This window comes from Haemorhous mexicanus, chromosome 2, assembly GCF_027477595.1.
Source record: "Haemorhous mexicanus isolate bHaeMex1 chromosome 2, bHaeMex1.pri, whole genome shotgun sequence".
In the NCBI taxonomy this organism is placed as follows: Eukaryota; Metazoa; Chordata; class Aves; order Passeriformes; family Fringillidae; genus Haemorhous; species Haemorhous mexicanus.
This window is the reverse complement of record NC_082342.1, coordinates 26,629,085-26,649,694: the sequence shown is the minus strand read 5'-3', so window position 1 is coordinate 26,649,694 and position 20,610 is coordinate 26,629,085. Positions and strand designations below refer to the sequence as shown.

The 20,610-nt window shown below is 40.2% G+C and overlaps 1 protein-coding gene across 7 annotated transcripts in view; it reads right to left on the bottom strand.

Annotated features, from left to right (window-relative positions):
• Positions 1-130: 130 nt before the first annotated feature.
• GRAMD1C (GRAM domain containing 1C) overlaps positions 131-20,610 on the bottom strand; it is a 51,529-nt gene continuing 31,049 nt past the window's right edge. For 5 of the 7 annotated variants that reach the window (XM_059837999.1, XM_059838004.1, XM_059838005.1 and 2 more), the window contains 11 exons: positions 20,363-20,483; positions 16,444-16,603; positions 9,844-9,990; positions 8,950-9,068; positions 7,714-7,856; positions 6,051-6,154; positions 5,170-5,349; positions 3,619-3,676; positions 3,016-3,126; positions 2,075-2,180; positions 131-341 (listed from right to left, as the gene is read on the bottom strand). In XM_059837999.1, coding sequence (XP_059693982.1) covers positions 264-341; positions 2,075-2,180; positions 3,016-3,126; positions 3,619-3,676; positions 5,170-5,349; positions 6,051-6,154; positions 7,714-7,856; positions 8,950-9,068; positions 9,844-9,990; positions 16,444-16,603; positions 20,363-20,483 — 1,327 coding nt within the window. In that variant the 3' untranslated portion in view covers positions 131-263. Of the gene's footprint in view, positions 342-1,356; positions 1,582-2,074; positions 2,181-3,015; positions 3,127-3,618; positions 3,677-5,169; positions 5,350-6,050; positions 6,155-7,713; positions 7,857-8,949; positions 9,069-9,843; positions 9,991-16,443; positions 16,604-20,362; positions 20,484-20,610 lie in introns of those variants that run through there. The other 2 variants (XM_059838000.1, XM_059838001.1) reach the window with 2 other exon arrangements.

Below are 20,610 nucleotides of genomic sequence, written 5' to 3'. Positions count from 1 at the left end.
AGTACAAGTGCCCTCACTCACTCACCAAGATGGATCCAAGAGCTCTGCACTGTTTGGAATTGAAATTCCCCAGAGAAGAAGGCTGGCAGGAGAGACAAGACTGCCAAGCTATGGCAACGTGGAACCCGACTTACTTCTTCCACAAACCTTTTATTCTGTGCAATAGTAAAGAGTCCAGAGGAGACAGTTACAGTCCCTACCCCACAAGTCCTCACACACCCATCTGTTCTTCCAACATCTTGAATGAAAACCTGATGTGGCTATTAACTCTCAGTCTTGCTGCTCTGTGTCCTGTTCAAGTGGTCAAAGCTTCTTTGGAGCGTGGAAAGGGAAATCTTCAGCTGTGAAAATACAATCCAACCCCCCCCCCACCAATTACTTAAGTCAGTCTCCTGCATGGGTGAGAGATATCAGGAAAATAGTCTCCCTCCTTCTTTTCTTTTAAAGATTTCATGTGATTTCCTCCTCTCTGTTTCCATAAACAGTTAGCTTACTGTGCTCTCCTCAAAGATACACTCCGTAGAGTTTATAAATACTAACAGTCCAGGATGATAAAGTCTTAACACCTCACCAGACAACATCACAGAAGATAAACCATCCCACTCATTTTCAGTCACAGATAACATTCAGTGCAAATACTCCAAGGAACATGGCAGCACAACATGAATTTTCTTTTACCACCTGGCCCTCCTAGTGCATTTTGGTGCACAAAACATGTTTAGATTATTGACAACCCTCAGAAAACACAAGGTAGCAAGCATTAAGATGCATCAGGACTGCCAGACAAAAAGTGTCATTCTGGATGAAAAAGGTGGCTAAATTCTCACTTTTCTTTTTTTACACTGTTTGTTCAAAAGCACTTAACACTTCAGAATTAGGAATTGTTCGGATAGTAAGCAGAGAAAATAAAAATGGCATGAAAATCAGAAAATTTCATCTCTAAAGTGAAACTTCCAGCACTCAGGCTTTTTCAAGTTGCGATCAAAGTAGTTAATTAATAGATTATTAGCAGTTGTGCATGCAGAGACACCTCTAAAAGAGGAGTGTAAGAAATGGCTTCTTTTTCTAACCTCCTTTAGTGGAGAAAATTGGCATGGGTATTTACATGGAAGAAGAAAGAGCAAACTATGGAGAAAGGTACATGTGAACTCCCCCTTCAGCTTTCCTAAACTAATGATTTATTCCATCGCATTACAAGATAGAATAAATGAAGTTAAAATCAGAACATTCCTGAGTAGTAAGTAAAAACTAAAGCATGAATTTACTGTCCTTCAGGTACTGAGCTGAAATTTCAGCCTAGCATCGTAAGGATTTAACAGTCATGGACTTCAGCATCAGAGAGACACAACAACAGTATTCATGGGGTTTTTTTGTTTGTTTTTTTTCTGGTCTGTAGTATACAAGAGCCTGAAATTTTAAGTTACTGTGAAGGAGGATTATCTTCTATGGAGCCTCTCAGAAACATGGTCTGCAGAAATTATTTATCTTTCACTGGAGATTAGGTGGCCCCTTGATATCAATGCTAAATGAAACTCTTGCCAATATCTAGAAGAGTAGTGGGGAGCAAATGCCAAGATAAACCTGAATGAAGAAATTCCATAATAAGACAGCAAAACACTTCAGAAATCTTAATATGAGTGTTCTTAGAAAAGGGAATCTGTTCTGAAATACTCCAGTCTTTGCTTTGTCATGATTCAGAACTGCACTAACACATCTCTTAAGCACTTGACAAGTTTAAGAAAATTGACATGGGTACTTACATCTTAGTCAAATAAAAAACCCAAACCAACAAAAAACAAAACAAACCCACCCACCCACAAACAAACAAACAAACCCAAACAAAAACCAACCGACCAAAAAAAAACCCCAACCCTCCAAGAAACAAATTCAAAACCAAAGCAATCCAAAACATCAGAAACATAAACACTGCCTGTTAACTAAACTCAAGCCTGGGGCAAAACAGACCAAGAAAACTTTATCTAGCACCACACCACATCAAGCTATGACAACACAAGGGAGAAAACTTGAGTTGTTGAGAAACAAGAACATCACCAGGAAAGATTTTCAGACCTACCTGCTCAAGCATTTCAATTGAGTCTCTTAAAACTCCCTTCACATGTTTAACCTGTTCTTTATCATATTGAGGTATCTCCTCTTTTGATACAATTTCTGGGGATATGCTGAAAAAGATTAAGATTACATCAGAAACATGAAACATGCACCTCGATGCCTTTTAAAAGCAACTGTTCTCTGCCACCATTGCTCTGCCATTGCTAAGAGCATCCTCTTACAAAAGCCACATACAAAGCTGCCTGCAGATAAATTCCAATACCTATTTTCTTGAAGCGAGTACCTCAGACCTTTGCAGGCAAAAGCCACCAAGAAAAAACTGTGCTCACATTATGTTTACAACATAAGGTCCACACTTCAGGGAGCAAAATCCTTCTTACGAAGAAAGTCACTCTAACCAGTTCTGAGACTGTCACTATGGGAGGTCCCCACATCCCTTCCAGACTCAAAATCAGAATACGGTTTTTAACTTTTTTGTTGATACTGTATTCAAGAGGAAGCAACATCTTTCTGTGTCTCAGTAAAAAAGTCACCTAACATGGAAGTTTGTGAAGGAGAGGAGATTTAGGAGACTCACAGAGAGAAGCTAAAAAGCCAAATGTATCTTTAACATTCCTTTTGAGAACATGCTGGTTCACACAGGATGAACATTTCAGTTCTGTGATCAGCACTATGATATTCACAGAAGATGAGTCACAGCAGGCTGATAAATGCAAACTAAGGTTAACATTTCTTCCAAAACAGCTTGTCAAAGAAGAAATTTATTACTGCAAGATGCAGTCAGATATGCCACTGGATTTCAGCATAGACCACAGAAGTACAGCAAGCCCCAGCCACTTCTGAAAACTTACCACTCAAATTTCATTATTTATAATTTATTTCTTTTTATCAGATTCTCACATAAGCTGAAGAAGAAAGCAAGCAAAGATTGTGAACTCAACTTACTTCAAAGAGCTTTCCTCCTGAAGTTGGACATGATAAAGGGACTCAGCTGCATGCTCTATCTTTGAGAGTTTGAGGAACAGTGTTATATTCAGCAAGACCAAGAGCAGCAAACTGCATATAGAAGAGAACAAAAATCAAGTTTTCAACAGTTTCAGTTGCAATGCTACAAACACAAGAAAATGGCTAAAGACAGCTAAGGAAACAGAATCCTCCCAGCAAAAAAATGAGTGGGGCAGTACTATAGTGAAAATTAGTATCTATCTGAACAATTCCTAGCAGTTACCATTAGGCTGGGTAATAGCAAAAAAATAGCAACACTATCTCTTCTTGGAACTTTTAAAGCTAGGAATGGGTAGATTCTAGACTTTATTTTTGAATAGGACAGACCTAAGTAAACCTTTAAGGTAGACTAGTTTGACAAGTCAGCATTTTCATCCCACATGTCATTTCCAAGTCAATCCACTCCCCTTTTATACCCACATGTTCCACTCAAATTAGTTTATCATGCCACATGCAATCTTAACATGCAAATGAGGAACAAATACAGATAAAAACCAAGATGAGCTTGAGTCAAGCAACACTTTAATGCAAGTGAGTACTTACAAGACACTCATTACTACAATGATGGTGGTGGTCCTACTTACTGCATCTCTTTTCCTTCCTATAGGGCATGAAAGAGAAGGAAGTTAAAAAGTACTAAAGAATATCCCTAAAGGATGTCTGCAGATTGATACATGTCAGTGCTCAGCACTTCACACAGAATAGCCCAACAACTTCTGATGGAAAAATAAAATCAGGTCATGTAGGTGCACAGGATCACCTCCAACATTCACCAAAGCATTTCTGCAGTCATCTCTGAGAAGCTGGCTGAACAGTTAGGCTCTTCCATCAGAATTCCCCCACCCATTGTGCTGGGGAGAACACAATACTGGGGCATGATCACATTAACCTGAATAGCCTGAGAAGGCTGAAGGCCATCAATTACTAACATGCATATGTGCTGCTAGTCACACACAGCAGAGAGGCTGCAAAGTAGATCTCTCCTGCGTGTGCTCCTGCTCACATTCATCTTTCTGACAACCAGTGTCAGTCACATTTTCCTGTAACTTGTCCCATCCTTACTGGCTTGGTTTATCTATTGTCCTGAAAACAGCCCTTTGAGAGGCCACCTGCTCTTTGGCAGGCATCAGGGATCAGACACTGAGAGACAGTGTGTGCCTGTTCTCTCCAAACTGAGCACCTATCACTGTGGGCACACTGATCCTTATAATTAATTTTGCACATCCTGCCCTGCACAAAAGACACACATAAAAGCTGTAATGCACACAGAGGCACGCTCATCTGAAAAGCTGGAGCAAGAGTAGCAAAATTAAGTAATTAGGAAGCAGTTTCACATAGGTAAAGAGTCCTTTACCCATGCTGTTGATACAAATATTCTCTCAGTGCTATCAATACTCGGCGTTGTCTCCCTCTTTAGGGAAGTGTACTTGCTCCTACATCACTGTTTACAATTCAATTTCTGTCATGGAATCTACCATTCCCTGGTACAAACTGGTGCACAGATGTTCCTCATCTCCCTAGGGGAAACTAATATTGTATATGCTGGTGGCCAAGTCTGTGGTGCCTAAGGGCAGTAGAACTACAAGAAATGCTTCAGTGACCCAGAAATTACAGAAGCATATGGAAAACAGACTTTTTAACATTAAAAATCAATAACCAAAACTGAGATGACAGGGCCAAGAGACAAGTGGCAAAGTTCAATCAACTCATGACCTGTGTGTGCAGTTATTTGGAGAAAAAAATAAATTTTTCAGAACCTTTACATGAATCAGGTTTTTTTTTTTCCCTGATCCAATTTCATTTTCAAACCTTTGCAGATACAGAGCAGTATTTAAGATTTTGGTTGATTTTTGTTTGTTTTAAAACTGAAGGTGATATTAGCCCTAATTTCATGAGATACTCATGATAAAAGTGATCATGCATGCTCCAAACATACTTTATGCAAGCTTGAAGAAGCTTGAACTTGTTAAAGCATTTGCTATCACAGACAAGAGCAATAGTGCAAGAGTAGCAAGTGCTACTCTTGCACTATTTTAAGAGTTATGCTTTCTTGAACATACCTTTTGGAAAACACTTGATATAAAAAATTCCTACCTATTAAGCTGCCCTGGGACTCTACTCCCATGTCACCAGAGGAATGCTGGGAAGAGCGTTTAGGAAGTGATTCTGCCAAACCCCGGTGTAAAGTGCGTCGCCTTCTTCTCAGAGCAAGTAATTTCCCAGAGTCTTCTATGGATTGATTAATTGCATATTCCTCCATTAGGAGATCTGATTCTGAGGTGGAAAAAAAAGGAGGTTACCAAACTGTCAAAAAAAAGGTGAAGACAAATTGTGAGATATGCAAGGTGGCAGTGAGAGGAACAAGCACACCTTCCAATACATGAACTTAAAGCAGGTAATTGGCAAACTACACTCTGACCTCTACCCCTGTTCTGTTTTCTAGAGGGCACTTGGAACACTCTGCAGAGGTGGTGCACACTCAGCCCAGCCAGGATTCTTCAATGCTATGCCAGACAGCAGTTGGAAGAGCACTGCATGACACTGGTAGACTGAGGCTAGAAATTATGTTAGACTGTGAGCCTGCAGCAGTGGCTGGCCAGGCTGTGAACAGACATTCATGGAGCCTGCCAAGTGCCACTGCTTCTCTTCTCATATGCACAGTCAAGGAAATTCTTAGAGATAAGCAAATGCAGCTGAGAATAACAGCTTTCCTGCTGCTCCTCGTGTTTCTTTGTGAAAGCCATAATGGCCAGGTATACAAGAGCTCCTTGTTAGCAACATGACTTCTTTCATACCCTGGAACTGGCAGATAAAGACAGAACTTCCTGTCATCAGTGTAAGACTGCTTAGGTGTTGCCTTTTTTAAGCCATTCTTCAAGAAGCCAGGTTTGACAGACCAAAAAAAAAAAAAAAAAAAAACCCATACACAGCAAAGGTAGGCTCCTTACTCCAGCACAAAGAAGAAAATGCCTCACCAAGTTGTTTAAAGTTTTCCTGTATTCCTCCCCAGGTATTCTTCTCAATTACAGACTTGACAAGGCCCCAAGGCTGTTTTTTGTACTTCACTTCTGCAGAAACCCTAGAAAACAGAAAGCAGTAATGGAAAAGTGCTCTTCTAGGCAGCACTGTGATAGCAGAAAACTCTTATCAGAAGCAGCCTCCAGCTTATGTCTAAAATTTGCAATACTAACTGGAACTGCCATTGCTCTCCAGCTGGGCAGTATTTTCATGGAAAATAAAGCAAGAGACAGTAGCAAAGACAACATCTCTAGCTAAAGTGTCAAAATCTAAATGTTCAAATTATGGGAAACATTTTGGAATGCTTTCCTTCAGGCTCACACTATCAGATGACTTCTACCCTCTGAAGCATTCTCATTTTAACGCTTATTTAAAATAGGATTTCAGGCTTCCAGATAATAAGTCCTGATTTTTATTTTGTGTGAGTACACATGATATATTACATGGGCACTACAATAGCAGAAAGTGAAATTCTTTATCACAACTCAAGTGCTCACATCCTACCCTGAGTAGACAGAAATTAAAATCTGTCTTTCCATGAAAATGACAGAGGGGAAAATGACATTCCTACCATGCATTCCTTGCATTCCTCAGGTAAAGCTAATCAATACTGCTTCCAGAATAAAAACGAATTGGACTAGAATCCTTCAGAGGCATGCTTCTGAGTGAATCCCAAGGCTATTCATAAAGGACAATGTCCTTGATTTCAGTCAAGAAGACTGACCATCTTAGAATACAGTTTTTTCAACTTTTTAAGTAATCTTCCCAATCAGTGTAAGCCCACTGTGTATGGTATAACAAAACAACTCCTTTCAAATAGAGTTTCTGAGCCATTTTAAACATAGTTTAGTAAGGCCAGCTGTAACATCACCATGTGCCTTCTGTTCTATACATGTATGCTCTGTGCACCATGTGCACCAAGGGTTTTGCTCTTATCCTAGGGCTGTCGCATGTCTCAGAAAAAACAAGTCTAGGTCTCAAAGAAGAACAGTGATTCACTCATAAAAAATCCAAAGCAGTCTTTCAAGGACCTTCCTTCCTTTCTCCCAGTAGAGAGGGAGTTTTCGGTAGCCTGAGATTAGCCAGAATAGAATCCAGGCTTGCTAACCTTTCCTGAGCACTGATTAAGTTTGAGAAAAAAAGCTCTTGCTGAAGACAGCACCACTTACAATGTTTTCAATAAATCGGAGAGGAAATTCCCTATCTAGACAGAGTTCACATGAGTACCCTCCTTGCAAAATTAAGTACATTCTATCTTCCCTGCACATTCCTGTGAAATCATTCTCCTCTACAGACCCTTAGCAAGGATGACTGGGAAACCTTCTAATAAAGCATCTCAATTTTTTCCAATTTCTCCCACTCACACAGCTGCACTCAAAAACACAAGGCTGGTCATGACCCAGTTCACTCTTGGAGATGAGTTCTGTACCTCAGAGTCAACGTCTCCGTTAATTTCTCACTGCATTAATGAGATCCAAGCACAGCATACATGTGACAAGAAATAAACTAAGCTTATTTTTCAGAAGAGAACCCAACATTCTCTGTGCTGCTGGCAAATCTCAACTGAGAACATCCCTGCCTTGGCTTTTGCCCTCCCCCCCATGCACCATGCAGGCTCACCGTAACCGGCACTTGTGACTGGACGTGCGGCTGATGCAGTATCTGTTCACAGTGTAGAAATAATCATGGTAGGGGACATCATGGGTCAGGACCTCAGCATCTACCTGGTAAGACTGACCCTTCTGGCTCTGCTTATGCAGGATCTATCAAAAAAGAAAATAAAATTAAGAAGGTATACTCATGGTACACAAATTTCCCCCACCCCTTTCAGCCTGAGTTCCTTAGGCTGCATCAACCAACTCCAAGTGAACTCAAGGAGAGATAAAGCCTGAAGAACCACTATAAAAACCAGTTAATATCAAGTATAGGTGGGGTGGGAAAAGAGAAGATGCCTCCTGCTTGAGCCAATATCAGCAACATCAGGACTTCCCCACTGCTACCTCAAATACCAGATACAAGGCTGGCCACTGCCTCATGACCACAGCTTTTCTTTGAGACCTTTCCCAAAGCAGAACTACAAAAGGGTTGAGATTGGAAGGCACCTCTGGTGCTTGTCTTGTCCAAAAACTCAGGCAGGACTATCCAGAGCTGGTTGCCTAGGTCCATGTCCAGGTGGCTTTCCAACACCTCCAAGGAAGGAGGTACCACAACCTCTATGAACAACCTGTTCCACTGCTTAGTCACCCTCACAGTGAAAAAGTGTTTCCTGATGTTCAGAAGCAATCATCTGTGTTTCAGATGATTTGTGTCCATCACTTCTGGTCCTGTCACTGGGCACCACTGAAATCCGTGGCCTTTGATGGTGAGGGCGTGACTCAGAATTTTTTGCACCCTCCTTCACATGCTTCTAAAAATTTTAAGATGCCCCTAAGTCTTCTCTTCTCTGGGCTGAACATTTCCAGCTCTCAGCCAACATGGGATGCTGCAGTCCTTTTATCATCTTAGTGGCCCTTTGTTAGGCAATTCACCTCTCATACTGGGAAGCCCAGAAGCGGACACTGAAAGCCTTTAATTGCACCTTTTCATCCCCCAGTTCCTAAGAGATGTTAATACGTTTCCCCGTGAGTTTCATGGGAGTTTACAGCCATCTGTAAAGTAGAAAGCCACTCTCATTTAATAAGCATTGGGTCAGTAATGGTGAGACACAGCAAGCCACCTGAGAGATGCTTTGTTTAAACTGCAGATGCACATTCAGTTCACTGAACTTTAATCCACAGTCAGAACTCTGACAGACCACAGAGCTGACCTGCCCTTGCTTTAAAGGGCACCAGACAGACACGGACATGCACAGAGTACCTGCTTTTCCGTTGCAGTTGTGAACTTCCCACAGAGGGGATTGTTAATCGTTACAGTGTACGTCAAAGTCCTCAACTGATTGCCATTGGAGTCTCTATTCCAAGGGGTTGATACAGCATCTAAATGAGAAGTTATGCAAGATCTCACATAAAAATTACCTGTCTTATCATGTCTTAACAGTTTGAGAACAGAAATAGGGGGAAAGACAAAACTGGTTCCAATTAATTGTGGGGCTTTTCCAGAAAAAACCATACCCATGTAGCCCACTAGTAAACAAAAGTGAGGCTCTGGATAGCTGAGCCTGAATCTACTGAAATAGGGTTGACAAAAGAGTAAGCAATTAAATGAAAATATGTCATTTCCCATTTGCTTAGAGTGGAATAGATTCACTTAGCATTATCAAAGGCTTTTGCCACATTGCCTTCCCAGCTGACACTGAATAAATATTACCCTTTTTGACTTGATTTTCTGTTCTTACGGTCTCAGTGAATAAAATTTACTCACCCAGAAAATTAAAGCCTGTGAGTATTGTTTAGGAGGATGCAATGATTTTTGCCTGTGTACCAGCCATACAAATTTCACTATTTCTGGGACTCAATGTAATCAGAAATACCCCACAGAAAGCATCAACTTAATAACATACTCGAAATTCAAGCACTGAGGTGCAGTTTTGTGGTGCACTGAAATGAGGTTTTTACTCCAAAATGTGCATACCTAGGGAAACAATAGTCTAGCTTTAGATATCCTCTCTCATAGTGAAACTTGAAAGCTTAAAAATTCTTTTAAAGCAAGGAAAAACTTCAAAAAAATTCAACTTAGCCCTATTTAGCAATTCTCAGAGGTAAAAATTTTCAGGGTAGCTTGTGATAGACAGAAGGGAGAAGAGTTTATTACCTACTATACTCCTGGAATTAAGAAACCTCTGCATGAAGTGAGAATTGGTGAAAAGGATTTCAAACATCTTGTCTGCAGTGATATGGAAAACTCTGTTTATAAAAAGTCTCCCATAGAGATCATTGTCAGAGACAGTCTCCTTCACTGCTAAGAAAGACAGAGATCAGGTTAAGAACAGTATTATGCATAACCTTGATAGCATTCTAGGCTTTATTACAGCTTAAATCTTTCCCAGGCTTGCATCAGCATTTGTTTCTTGCTCTCAGAAACCCAGTAAGGATAGCAGCAAATGATTTGATAGGTAGGTTGCCTTCAGGAACAAAGTCCAAAGCTGATTTTCAAATACACACCACTACTACCACTTCCTTGTGCAAATTCATAAATTAATAGCAAAAGGTACCATCCCTTTAATTTTGCCTTCAGTATTCTACTAATCCTGCAAGAAACATTAGGGAAAGAAAGTTAGCATAATTTCAATTAATATGTGTGTCTATTGTGCAAAAGACAAGAAGGACAGAAAAACCATAACAGTTTTCGTCTTATGGCTGGCTCCAGAATTCTGCTTTTAACAGTTGAAACACTGGTAATGCTCACAGTCTAAGGGACCAGGTAGACTCCCAAACAGTTCTTCCCTCCATACCTACTGAACAGGAACACAAGGGATACCCTGCTTCATTCTGCAGTTCCCAAAAATGCATGGAGAGGCTCAAAATGCCATCATCTATTTCAAAGCCACCGAGCACCCCAGTGGCATTCTGTGGCTGCAGCACTGATCTTTGCTATTTCTGCTTCTTGGTGGTTGCTGGCATGACTCAGCTTTGTGGTTTTCTCAGCCACACTTGCAAGAGATAAGGGATAGAACTATAATCCTAGAGGGCAAGCAGTTTCCTGTGCCAATCCCGACTCAATCTGCTTATGCTTTAGAAACAAGTCAATCCTAAACTATAATTACCAGCAAGAGAAACAAGCCCCCCAGCACCACACATCACTAAAATGAAACAAGCAGTCCAAATGCAAATCTTGCAGCAGACAGACAAAAGTCAGAATGGCCAACCTTTCAACTGATACAAATGAATGCTCAGGGCTAGGAAAGGTCAGTGCCAGCCACAAATGCAAAGGGAGCCTGAATATCACGCTGTAGTTCACAAGCTGCCTGCAGGTTAAGGTTACAGCACTTAAAACATTCCTGCCTTGGTAGCAGTCAGTATTGATAAGTCAAATGCACCAACTGAACAACCACAGCAGTCCCCAAGGAAAGCCAGTTCTGACTGAGCAGACTCCCTCTCTAGTTCTGGTCCTAGCCTGCTAGAACATCTGCCTCCAAAAAAGCTCTCCTTGATCTCATCAGGCTTCAAAGTAGGACCCCAAAAGTGAAGCGTGAGTGCTGCATTTTTGTGCTTGCACAAGAGGTTGACTTCCTCTCCATTCTGTGCTCTGCTTATGCAATTTTAATTCCACACAATTATGAGATGGGACAGAAAGCAAACACACATTTCAAGAGGCCTATTTAACCAGTCAATACGCAGTCATTACATGCAGAATATAAATTCTGCAGTGCTGAAACATTCTGTGGGAAGCCAGAAATTCAGCCCGAGTTTTCAGCTTATGCTCACTGTATTTTGTCTCCTAACTGAATCTAACTCTAACAAGAGGCAGGGCAAAGTGAACTGTAAGTTTGACCTAATTTAACAAGACCCCAACATTACAGATCTCTCCTTTCAGAGTGCACTCCCCACATCCTCTCTTTTGCTAAGAGACAGGAAGTTTCAGATACTGATGCTGACATCCATTCCCCCCCCCCTCCCCGCCTACTATGCATCAGTTAGCACAGTATCAACTACCAGGCAATTCAAACCTAGTTACTGCGGTTGAGTGTTACTCAGCTGGACGTTGACACGCCCAAGGAATCTGCAACCACTTTACAAAAAAATAAAGACACCCAGACACATGATCAAGCCACCAGATAAGCATCAGATCAGCTTTGTCAGCTATTTGTATATGTCTTAGCAAACACAACACCCAGTGAACCTGAGCTAAACAACTCAATTTCACGTTCACCTGAAATGCCCAATGACAGCTACTATCTTTCTGCTGGTAATTTGGTAAGCTAGGGCAACTTGTCATATGCACAAAGCCCATGCTTTATTACCTTAAGGTGCAGATCTTGCTACCAAGCTCCATTACTCTGAGTCTGTCCTCTTTCTAGTGAGTCAGAACAAAAAGCACCCACAGGTCTATATAAAACTTTCCCTTAGCTAATTTACCTACAACTAGCTCTATATGGTCATGTCTCTAATAAGGAAGAGTCAATGAAGCGCCATATTTCTCTATTGAGAAACATGTTTTCTACTTACAATCCTTCTCAGCTCTTGGAAGAAACAAAGGGTTTTTTTAAAATGTTGTTAGCACATACAGCAGTAATTTTCAGAAAATCCAAGCTAAACCTGGGTTTACATAACAGGCCCATCAGCTACTTTTGATGCTAGGATTCAAACAGCTGTTCTCCAGAAAAACTGTAAACTTTTTGGACTGGGTCTGGAAGGTGCATGTATGCATAAATGCTGCAAATTCCACATCTGTGGAACCAAGTAGTAGGATACACCAAGAGCTTGACAAGCTTCAAGACACTTCCATCTGGGCTTCTCAAAATTTATCTGTAAAAATCCTAGATGAAGCAGTGAGCACAAACAGTAGCATAGCAGTGAATAAGCGTACACTTTATACACTAGTAATTTCAACAGAACAGCCAGCCTTAACCACTTATCTCTGCTACAAGTGAAGATACATGTTTGGCTACTGTTTCATCTCATACAGGTAAACTTGCCTTTGTTTTTCACAACAGTAGGGCAACATGAAGCATTTTACCTAAGACTGGCTTGAAATGCTCTTTATTTACAAAATGTTTTGTGCAAAAACAGAGATATCAGTTTATCTCCTTCACTTTCAGTACTGTTCTAACCACTCAGTAGCATACAATTATCAACACTAACTTTCTTAACCTGAATACATTTCTAGCTGAATTGGAGCTGTCTGCTAAAAGAACATGAGATTATTCTGACTTTAGGTAAGGATCCCTAGGGGGATCCTTACCTAAAGTCAAAAACACAGAAGTAAACATATTACCCAGAGTGTTCTGGTTCAGCTTAACGACAGCAGGTCTATTCCCTCCCCCACTACTGCTTTGCACTTCCTAAGGTCATTTTCATCACTGCAAGGCAAGCTGTGAAATCATGTTTGAATATAATACCATTATGCAGCAGAGATGGTAGAAGTTTAAACACATCTGCAATGCAAAGAAAGAGACAGAAAATGGGGGGGATGGGGCAGTAAGAAAACCACTGTTATTAAAATTCCCCTCAACAACCCACAGCAAAAAGCTAAGCACATGCCACAAGCAAATTAAGAACGTTGAACTGATAAGAGCAGAGGCTACCAAACAAATTAGTAAGAAGGCTGATTTTTCTACTCCAAAGAGTTGGGGGAGGTCAGGATTTTTAAAAAGTACGTATGCAAATCTTGGCTCTGTTGAACATTTCTATACTGCTGGGGATGGAGAAAAATTACAGGCTGCATGAAAGATATGTAGGTAGAAGCTTTTAGCCAATTACTCCTGAAATCAAGTGAAAAAAACCAATTCCTAGAAGTGAACATGCTCCAGACATCATCTATTTAAAGACTGTACCAGCAGTATTAACCATTTTCAGAGAACTCTCCTATACTTTAAGTACAGAATTATCTCAGGGAGCTACTAAGTAAGTATTGTCACAATGCTAGCTTTTTCAAGTTCACAAGATAAAAAATCCCCACCACTTTTTGCCTTCAGGTGACTTAAACATATATCCTCCAAACATATATCCTTTACACCAAAGTAAATAATTTTTTTTTCAACAAAATATATCTTTCAGTATTTTGATTAAAATGCTAATAAGGTAACAGGGCTACTCCTCCTTACATACAATGCATATCCAAAATTTTGTATTGGGGGGGAAGAGGGGGACAACTAACACAGGGCTGAATCTAATTTCAACTGTCCTGTATTTTAAACACTGTATGCCCTATATACCACTATCTGCAAGCAGTCAAGCCTCTGCTGTGCCCATCTTGCAGCACCACGGTGCAGGCAGTTATGCTCTCCTGCAGATCACACATTTAAGGCGGTTATTAGTACACACAGACACAACACAGTAAGTCTGTCAGGTTACACAAGGAGAACAGAACTGTGTGATCTCCCTGAATACAGGAGAGCCTTCTAGCAGAAAATACTGTTCTCCCTATATCCTGCTTCCCCCTTCTTTCTTTGAAGTATTTCATGTTGCTGAACATGGTCATGGAAAACAAACAAGCTACCATATACTAAAGAGTCTTGAGGAAATTATAAAGATCTCTTGGCCCTGTGCTGGAAACATGTATTCTATGCTTGAACTAAAATCTGTTTTCTGAAATTCAGAATTCAGGCCACAGATACTAATGTTTAGCTTAGTCAAAAGTTTGTCATGGCTCATTATTTTTACTCTGATTTATGAAACTGAACAAAACCACCAAGATGCAGGTCAATAGGCCAGTGGTGCACAGTGGGATGCAGACCCCCCATACCCAAGGTAAGAACTGCTTAGGACAAGGGAATTAATGTTGTGAAGAACAACAGTCTTGAGCTTGCCCCTCACCTTATTTGCCAGGACACCTCCATGGGCAGCCTGAGTATGAGCCAGAGGACACAAGAGAAATTAATTGCATGGGTAAACCTTTGCCATGTAGGAAAGCTAGTTTCATTTGCATGAAGGAATTCACCTTGTGAGAGTGTGGGGCAACTGCAACAGAAAACAGACAGAGAAACAGAAGAAAAAAAATTCTAACCATGAAGATTCTGAGAGAAAAGATTAATGTTGTGAGTCTAGAAAATTCTGCTCCTAATAAAAAAAAGACTAGTCTTGGAGAAGGGAAGAAAAATAAGAAAAGCGGCATGAAGTCAGCTGTCTTTTTTTAAAGAGATATCTCCAGTTTAATATGCTCTGTTTATTCAATATCACTAATGCCGGCATGACAGAGATTATTTACTGCTATTGTTTAGGCAACTAGCAGCAGGAAAGACAACAGGACTACTTTTTAATCAGTTTAACTGGAGACCTTCACCATAAAAAATAAAATCCAGAGACAGAAGAAAGATGTAGTAATAAGAAAATAGGAAAGCTGCAAAATATCTAAAACATCCAAAAGCCAGAACTTTCTGCTGCTCTAAGAGATACACCTGTGAAAGAGTAAATTAATTTGTGAATTAATTTACTCTTTAAGCATGTAGGAGTATGGCATAAACAACAGCCTCTTTAAATAGGTATATTCACAAAAATGATAATGCCTGACATGCATTGAGTTGAATCTGAACTCAAGCCAACACAGAAGCAGTATGGGGGAGCAACAGGGAAGTTAATTGAATATAACCATATCCCCAGGCAAAAATCACAACTTGAAGGCAGCCAACTCAATCCGTAACTCTGAAAGCTTTCCTGCACACCTCAATAATACCCCCGTAATGACACCTGCGAACAGCTTCAATTGTCAACTCTGAAACAACAAGACACAAAATTTCTCAGTGAGACTAAGAACTGCCTTCAATTAACTAAACTGTTCTATTCCTGACAACAAGTGATGAAGTAAGTTCTCTTTGCACATGAAAGAAATATACAGTTGCTACTGAGCACAGTACTACTATTGGGGTTTTCTGTCTTTTTTTTTTCTCACCACCATATAACCTTGGAACCAATACAGGTTGTGCACACTTCACTCTAAAGGCATTTACAGAATACAAAATTCAGATACTACAGAATATCCACCAAAGTTCAATGAGATGTGTGAACAACTAGAGCCCTTTGGCACAGAAAACTCCCCCAGAGTAAGTGAAACTCTCACCACAGAAAGTGAGAACTTGTCAGGGGCTACTGTGGGCCACAGGACAAGCACCACAAATCTCAGCACAAGTCTGTCATCCAGGTACCTGCGCTTCTTCTATCTTGTACTGGGTAACAAGATATGAGGTTGGTATATTAGAATCCACTGTTAGCACAGAGAGTGAAAGCTGCTGCAAGATATCCATTAAGGTTTTTCATCTTCAGATCAGATTCAGAATATGCACAATACTCTGCTGAAACCCTGGGCTTTCAGTAAGTTCCTCAGCTTACTCCATCAATAACATCAAAGCCCATAAGCTTTAAGAAAGTATAAGTGTAAAGAAGGGAATTGGGGGAATCTTTCAGAAACTTAAGTTCAGCCTAAAATGTTTCCCCTCAGTTTCCAAGAAATACAAAGGAAAGAAATATCTTTGAAATAAGCACCACCCCATTGTCAAGAAACTTTTCATTTAAGCTGTTGGCAACTCTGTACCCACCAAAAGAAAGAAAGAAAACCACGATTTGTTTTCATTCTAAACACCCAACAACTTTTTTTCCCCACAGAAACAAAGATTAAAAAAATACTTTTGCTGCAATTCTGTGAAACAAATAAGCAAACAAGTTTCAAAAGATCAGAAAGTTCTCTAACTTTTTCCACAAGTGAGATGGAACACCAAAGTCATGTTGTCTTACATATCCCAACTGTTAAAAGATTTACCTTCCTCACTATCTGAAGCACTGCTCCTCTCTGGAAGATTTTCATTCTCATTAAGGTCCAAGGACTTTTCTAAAGACCTGCTCCTAACTAGCTTAGCAGGTTTTCTTTCTGAAGATGGAAGAGGACTCTTTATTTGCTTCTCACTTGAGGACTCCTCCACCTGAAACAACCAACAACAGAAAAAATATCAGTAATCACAGACCATTAAAAAAAAAAAAAAAAAAAGTTACTATAAAAGAAGACAGCCATCCAAAGTAAGTCAGCCACAAGTTCTATCTGCTCAATTACCACACAGTCAAGCACTAATTTTCCCCTTGTTCCTCTACCCCAGCGAACCTCTCTTCCCTTTATTTAAATATTTTACTAAACTCTGGTAACAAGAAACAGACTTACTTGTATGTACTGTTGGTACCAAGAGCTCCCTTAAATGGGACAGTCCTCTTGCACCCACCTGCTCAGTTTCGGCCCCTTCCTTGCTTTAACATTAGCATTTATAAATTCATTAACCTTTCACAGATTTACTTTACATTCATCAGGTTAGTTTTTCCTAACTGTTTAGCAAGGGCCCAATAAAACAGGCAGGGTACCCCTCTTTCAGCAAGATTAGATTACCCCAGTTACATATTTGAAAAGTTCTTATTTTGTAGGACACCATCATACTTTGAAAAAAGAAGATTTAAAATACTGTCTAGAGCCATCCTACTTATAAAATATTACTTCTCACAAACAAAGCAAGGGAGTATCACTTGCCACCTCCAATATGTAAGCAAGCAGGAAATCCCTCTGAACATCAGTCACTGAATCAGTGATGCAGCTCTTAACCTTAAACAAGAGCTGTCAGCTAAGCATGTACGCCATTGCACACTTAAAGAAGTAAATCTCCAGGGAAACTGTGTGGACAAAGTTTGTGTTTCTAAAAATGCCACCCAAAAATTTAGGCTACCAGCTCTGAATCAGTTTTCATTCTAAACCTCTCCTCAAGGCCCCGCTGCCACCAGTGGAACATCCAGGATCAAGCGCAGCACAGCCCCAGAAGAGCAATGTGTGGACCACAGTTAATATGATCAGGCCTCCTCAACTGAGTTGTTCTGACTCATCTGCAAAACCATCATCCCAAAAGAGTATTCAGCATTGACTCAAGAAAACAAAAGCATCTACTGCTTGAACAGTCATTATGTACTTCCTGTACTTCTTGGATTTTTTAAAAAATAAAAACCTGTTACTTATCTTGTGCAACCAAGGGCTATTAGGTGGTGGGTGGCTGGAAAACAGAGACAGACATAAATCTGACTGCAGTATAAGCAGACAAAAGTACTCCTTCGGGGTCAAAAAATTATAAAGGAAGACTGAATCAGAAAAACACATCCGTTAACAAATGCTCCTATTGAGAGAAGCTGTCATGTACTCAGTCACATAACAGGATCTAGGACAGAACCAACATTAAATGTCAAAATACCAATACAGATGGAAGTACAAAAGGAGCTAGTTGCGACAGAACGGCCTAAAAATTGACACACTGATCCAGCACAAATCCAAGGAAGTCTCATAGCATTTTGACAACAATCACGATCTAGTGAAACAAGGTTCCCACTAGCAGCATAAGAGCAGCCAACTATGCCATAAGCAGAGCAGGGAAGCCAGGCTCAAGTCATAAGACAAAAGCAACAGCTCCTAGAAAAAAAAAACCTTTTCATGTTCTCATGGAAGAAGAGATTCAAGCTGGGGCTTTTGTAATAATTGATCGAGTTTAACACAGATTTCATGGGGTTTTGGGTTGGTTTGCATTTTTTTCACACTAAAGAGTAAAGATTTTAAGATCTGTCAGCTGTAATTAAAGAGTTGTAATTTATTCCCAATCGTACATTTATCTCCTGAGCTAGTCCAGTAGTGCTAAGCTCTGTGCCAAGGGCTTTTTTGTTTTCAGCCTGTAAGCAGCAAGATCTGGGGCTGGAAGGCCTCCCTACAAGGGGAGGAGGGAAGATGATGGTTGCAAAAACAGGCAACAAGGTGGTTCCCACATCCACATGTACTGAGAGGGCAGATAAGCCACGTAAACTTGCGTCAATCAACTACAGACAGCCATAAACAATATTCTTTCCAAGATGGGCCAAATACTAGACCAAACCCCTCCACTATTCAGATCTTCCTCTTACGAAAGCTTAGGGTCTTACTTTGTCTATCAGAGCAGTAAAGGGAGTTTAAGCCTGTTTCCCTCCAGTCACTGGAAGGTGGTTAAGTGTGCTTTGTGTCATCACTGTGATGACTTCTGATAAATACATTCTAAGCACTACTGCCTCCTCCTACTGCCCTTGTGGTTCTACAAAATATGCTGCAATCCTGGGGCTGTGGACAGACCATGGATATTCTTGAGTAATGCCAAGTGACACATACAGTAAACAAAATCATTGTGCATTTTAGCTACCCTGAAACAGTAAACAGTTTAGTTACACGTTTATCAAGACTACACTTTTACACTATAATTAAAGTACTTTTCAGAGGCAATTTATTCAAGGCAGAAGACTGGCATTTTTGCAGACCAAATCCCCCAGCATTCCTCCTTATTAAGATGCCAAATTCGATTTAGCACCTGCAAGAGACATCTCAGGGTGTGGCTTCTTTTCCAGGCACAGCAATTATCTTTAAATGGCTTGTTCTTGTGCAAATAAGACAAGTGCAAACTAAGGCTACCTGTGTAGATTTTTAGTTGTCCCCAACAGTCCAAATTCCAGCAGCTTCCTCAGTCCTCTCAGGCCTCCCTTACAAATCTCCAAAAATCTTGTTTTATACTGCTAGGGTTTCCATGAGGAGTACCCATCACTCAAGCAACTATGCTTTTAACATCTGAGAAACACCAATATTCTTTGCTAGATATGAGTCTCTAGCCATTAGCTTGGATTTTTGCAAACTATTTAAATCCTACTTATCCACCAGATCAGTTTTATCAAGTGTCAAAAGCCAGAAGATTTAAAGGGTAGGGTGGTAAAAACTATTAAAATAATCTCCTTTCTTCCTTCATCATATTCTCCTAAGCAAAACTGGCAATTAAGTACCCAGACCTAATGAAGCTTATAAAAAATCCATTAGTGTTATATTTTCTTTTCCAAGGCCTTTGGGACACCTAATAACCATGAGAAAATATCTGCAACTTTTTAGGACTGCAGCTGCACACAGGAACCCTAGTAACTGTGCTAGACACTGTGCCCATTTCATATCACTACTAATGCACTTGCTGTTCACACTAGCCAAACACATTCACAAATTCATACAACATGAGTGAACATGAGTGAGGCATTCATGCTTGTTAGTTGTACTAATCCAAGGCATCAAGGTAAAATTCATCCTTATTATAGCAAGTGTGGGGGCTTTTCCCTTCCTTCTGAAGCATTAAAAAAGGTTTCATATATTCACAACAGCAGACTAACTCACCACTGAAGGCAAGAAAGACAAAGTGTAACTACCCTTTAATAAGCCTTATGTATAGGAGATACAATAATATAAGAGGAGATAGCTTTTTAAATGACAAATAAGTACAAGCAAGAAAGCATTGGAAGTGAAAAAGGCATTACTTTCAAAAAGCACTTGGATAAAACACAAATATGGTCCCCTTGGGAACTGGATAAGAAAAACCAAGAAATTTTGTTTTTAAAGGAAAAACAAAAAAAAAAACAGACCAGGGCAGAAGCCTCAGCATTGTAGCCAGGCTGTGCAGCGAATTAGTGACAGAGCACTGCTGAAGCTCATCCCAACAATATTCTCTTACACCAAATTTTGCTCATTTTCAAATTTAAGAAACATTCTTGACTTCTCAAAGACCTCTTTGGAAGTTACAATCTCCATTCATCCCATGCTTACAGACATACACGTTAAGAACATATGCTTATCCACTACAAACAGCAAGAAAGGCTGTGTCAGCACTTACTCCCGGCAACATGTGTCTGTTGAGTGACTCTCCTTCTGTTTGAAGTGTGGGCTCACGAACTAAACCAATCATTTTGGGTAGTTTTTCATCCCTTTCTCCAGAATCATCACAAATGCTGGATCTGTCCAAAGCAAAAAGGAAGATATCTTTGGAGACCTAAGCACTGAGAAGTCCGAGAAAGCGTCTCGTGGGATTGTTGCATTGAAAACATGGCTGCTCAGATAACATTAAAAACTACCAAATCATTC